Source organism: Neopelma chrysocephalum, unplaced genomic scaffold (genome assembly GCF_003984885.1).
Source record: "Neopelma chrysocephalum unplaced genomic scaffold, ASM398488v2 Primary Assembly neopelma1_97065, whole genome shotgun sequence".
NCBI lineage: Eukaryota > Metazoa > Chordata > Aves > Passeriformes > Pipridae > Neopelma > Neopelma chrysocephalum.
Genome location: NW_020925707.1, coordinates 1,783,175 through 1,787,565, shown reverse-complemented (window position 1 = coordinate 1,787,565; position 4,391 = coordinate 1,783,175). Strand labels below are relative to the sequence as shown.

Here is a 4,391-nt window from a genome sequence, read left to right as displayed (position 1 = left end):
CCTCTCCTCTCCGACCCTCTCCTCTCCTCTCCGACCCTCTCCTCTCCTCTCCGACCCTCTCCGACCCTCTCCTCTCCTCTTCTCTTCTTTCTCTTGATGCAGCATCCATTTTTAAAATCAGCCACACCTCTCTCCTCTCTGGCATCTCTGATCATGGCAGTGAAGCAGTGGAGGAAGTAAAGGAGATAAGAAGGACCACTTCAGGACAGCTTTAATCTTCTCTGAATGGACTTTGAATAAAAACTATAAAATGCCAACTCGGTTGGCAGATTCCCTTCCTTGTCACCCTGTGAATAAGCTCTACATTCACTTCTGAATCGTCCATCGTTTCTTAAAGACGGAAAGTCCTGTTTATGGTGTTTTAGGTATGGTTTGGAATTGGTGAAGGTTCTCCTTTGTTCATCACCTCTGGGCTGAACTGCCTTTGGAATACAGCCCACCGGTGGGTTTTTGCCCCGCCACGGTACTTTGAGAAGAGGAAGAAAGGGCAGTTACATTTCCAGCCAAAACCCAATGAAGAGTGGGGCAGCCACATCATCTTGTGCACATACAGGCTTTCAGCTGTGACTACAGAGGGTTTTGTTCCTGCCCAGTGCAGCCAGCAAGCCTCCTCTGTGACTGGCCCCCCTTCCAAGTTGCCCATGGATAACAGGTGTGAAACTCTGCAAATGGAATGGAACAAGGTAGGGATGTCTGCTGCCAACACAGTGCAGCCGAGAGCAAACAGTCCAGGAGGTTCCTGGAGTGTGTAGCGAAGACCTTCCTGACACAGCTGGTGAGTGAGCCAACAAGGGAAGTCACCTGGGCCTGCTGTGTGTGAACAGAGAAGGAGTGGTGGGTGCCATGAGGGTTGGAGGCCGTCTTGGGCTCAGGGATCATAAAACGATCCTTTTTGTATCCTCGAAGGAGGAGGCTGAGCAGAATGGCTGCCTTGGACTGCCCTGCCCTTCATGCCTTTCAGGGCCTTGAAACAGAAAAGAGTTTTCCTACAGAGAGAATCGAGCAGCGCGTTACCTCTCCCCAGGTCTCGCTTTTTCCAGTCTCTGTACTTTGACTGGTTTTGTCCCTCTTTCTGTGCCCTCTGTTGTCCCTGCGCTTGGTGGCTGCTCCCCAGGACTGTGTAGCTGGCACAGCTAAAGTGCTCAGGAACCTCATTTCTCTGCCCTTTGAGGGAGAGAAAAAGCAGTTTAAAAATGAGAGGAGGGGAAAGGAGGCTTCTGAACTTTCTTCTTTCTTTCTGTCCATCACAGGTAGATCTCTGGGGCTCACTGATGTGCCCAGGGAGACTCCTAGAGGTGTGTCGCAGGCCCCAAATGTTTCTTTGAGTTATCATAGCACAGCAGAAGCAAGGTGATGTGTGTGCAGCAGCTTTCCTGCTTGGCTTTTACCACTTTTTTTCCCTGAATCCTAAATTTTGGCTGCCTCAAGGTTGAGCCTCCCCATTGCAAATGTAGAGTCTGGGGAGACATTCATCCCACCTGTGTTTGTATGAGACTTGAACAGCATTTGTGTTGTCAATACCTCAGGGATGCGTCCTCTGCATTGGGCAGTGCCCGTGTCCCATGTTACGGCAGGGGGTGCCCTTGGAGTGGCCGTCACAGTGTGGGTGCACCATGGGTGCATCTGCCCCTTCTCCCCTCTTTGAACACCTTTCCTATAGCCTCCCAAGTCAGACCTTCATAAAAAAGTTCTCTGTCCAGCACTGGGCTCCTGGTGCCTTTGAATGACACATTCCCTTTGGCTTGTGGGAAATCTGCAGGATCAGATCCCACTGTGGATGTGGAGTTTAAATTTCTATCCTGCCCATGATGGATATTTGCCTGGAGGTAGAACATTGTTAGGTCATTTGCTGCACTCTAATCTCCAGCCTGCAGAAGGTGAGTAAATTTCTGAGCTAACTTGATCTTTTATTTTCTGGCCTGCATATCTCACAGAACTGCAAGCTCCCTTTTTATTGAGGATGGTTATGAGCACCAAAAAGAGGGATGGAATGGAACAAGGTAGTGATGTCTGCTGGCAACACAGCAGCCAAGAGCAAACAGTCCAGGAGGTTCTACACTATCGGTAGAAAGTGCAGTTTGCACGGAATTCTTCTGTCTTTTGATTCTAGATTTCCTCATAAAGTGCCATAGAAAAGAGGAAGCAGATGCCAGTGCTGCAAGTGACAGGAGGAGGCAGCAGAACAGGAGTTCAGCTCATGGATGCAGGAGCCCTATTTCTGTGCCTGAAAGCAGAGGTAGGTGAGTGCTTGAGTGGGGCAGAGGCCTGCCAAGCAAGACCTCACATTTGTATAACAAAATACAGGAAAATACAGCTCTGTGAGGGACTGAAACCTTAATGGGCAATGGCTCAAACAATCGAAAAGCAGTGAAATAATCATCGAAAGCAGCGAGTGCTTTGCTGGGGAGGGTTAAGGTAACGGCCTGCATGCGGAGAGCATGAGCACCAGAGGAGGACCACCACAAATGAGCCTTTGTTTGGCAAGAAGCTGTATTTTGAGCCTGACAAGGGAAGAACTAACAAGAAACAGATCCTGCAGAGGCGGGATAGTGCTTTTTATCATGCCAATGTCCTCTATACATAACATGCTCAGGTGTGAAAACTCCCCCTGGGGAAGTACCAGGACATTCACACATAGCTCTGAGGGTATTCATTGCTTCTGATGGGGAAAAATTGGCTCAACTGCACTGATGCAGAGGCAGCTGTTCTGTCATAAACCAGCAAAGACCTCCAAGTGTCCAGTGATCCACAGTGTTACATCATACAGGGAGGTACCCAAGCACTCCCACCTGGTCTGAGCATATGTTAACCTAATGAATTTTGTGTTTTGTGGGCTTTCTCTGCCCCTGAGGGACCAAGACTGTGGCTGTCACTTCAACCCACGGACATCGAAATTGCAACAGCCAAGTCTCATTGCTGGATCCACAGGTGGTAACATCTTTCTATCTTTATATTTTTTCCTCTTTCTTTCTTTCTCTCGTTCTTCTCCTAACTTCTTGTTCTCAAAATATATTGTAAGCCAGACTAAAAATTTCCAGTTGATGCCTTATTAAGTGCTTTATTGTTTCTGGATAAATTAAAGTTGGTAAAGTTTAAGTTTGGTAAGCTGAAGCTTATGAAGTACCTTACTTAGGCTGGATGTCGCTTTAAAATTTGCCAAGTGCCTTATTCTGTCTTAATAAGTCATAAAGTCTGCAAGTAAAAGTTTGTTATTGAACATCCTATGAATTGTGTTGTTTCTCCTGCACACCACTCAGAGTGAATCAAACAACCTTGCCCTAAACCCACTGAGCAGACTGGGGCATAACAAGCTCTTAAATCCTTCTCCTCTCTAATTTCTGGGTGTGTATAAGATGTACTTGGGCTATGAATAGCTTTGCTTTCTGCAATAACAGAATATCAGGGCCCTTTCAGACCATAAATTCCTTGATATAAAAATATGTAAGAAAATATGTAGTACTTTCTGCAACTATTGCCGGTACTTTTGTTTTTTAATCTAAACAAGTGGATTTTATTGAACAGATACAAGACTAACTTAACTGCAATTACCAATATGGCTTGTATTGCTTCACTGGCTGGTAAAGATAAATGAAACATACGCAGAAAGCCTAGACAGAATAGTCCAAAGACTAGTACATATTTTCTCTTTGCTGTATCTGTAACTGAGTGGTCTTCGAATCTCACACGTCTAATAGCCATGAACTTAAAGTTCTAGTGAATTGAAACTTCTGTTGAACTCATAAACAGTTCTTCCTGCTGGGTGCTCTGCACAGCAGGTCTGAATTTCCCTTGTTTACCCAGCAAGGGTCAGATGGAAGATTATGGGCCTAACCTGGATGTCAGACCAAATCCAAAGTGAAGTCTTTCAGCTCATCAAATCCCAAGAAATTTAACACGTTATCTGCCACCTAGGAAATGAAGTTACATATTCTTGGAATAAACTGCCTTTTTCCATGTCTTAGAATCATGGAATCAATTAGGTTGGAAGAGACCCTTAATATCATCAAGTCCAACCCTTAAGCCAGCACTGCCAAGCCCACCACTAAACCATATCCGCAAGTGCTCTATGTCTATCTACGCATCTTTTAAATCCCTCCACAGACGGTGACCGCACCACTGCCCTGAGCAACTTGTTCCAGGACTTGACAACCCCTTTCAGTGAAGACATTTTTCCTAGTATTCAATCTAAACATTTTCTGGTGCAACTTGAGGCCATTTCCTCTTGTCCTGTCACATGTTACTTGGGAGAAGAGACCAACCCCCACCTCATAAGGTTCCCCCTGAGCCTCCTTTTCTCCAGGCTGAGCCCCCTCAGCTCCCTCAGCTGCTCCAGACTCTTTCCCAGCTCCATTGCCCTTCTCAAACATGTTCCAGCACCTCAGTGTCTTTCT

The 4,391-nt window shown here is 46.2% G+C and overlaps 1 protein-coding gene across 1 annotated transcript in view; it reads left to right on the top strand.

Moving 5' to 3' along the window:
• Nucleotides 1–180, top strand: part of LOC113961176 (serine/threonine-protein kinase PAK 3-like) — a 36,688-nt gene extending 36,508 nt beyond the window's left edge. Inside the window, exon 13 of the mRNA XM_027671272.1 lies at nucleotides 103–180. Within this exon, the coding sequence (XP_027527073.1) occupies nucleotides 103–180 (78 nt within the window). The remainder of the gene's footprint in view (nucleotides 1–102) is intronic.
• Nucleotides 181–4,391: the final 4,211 nt, after the last annotated feature.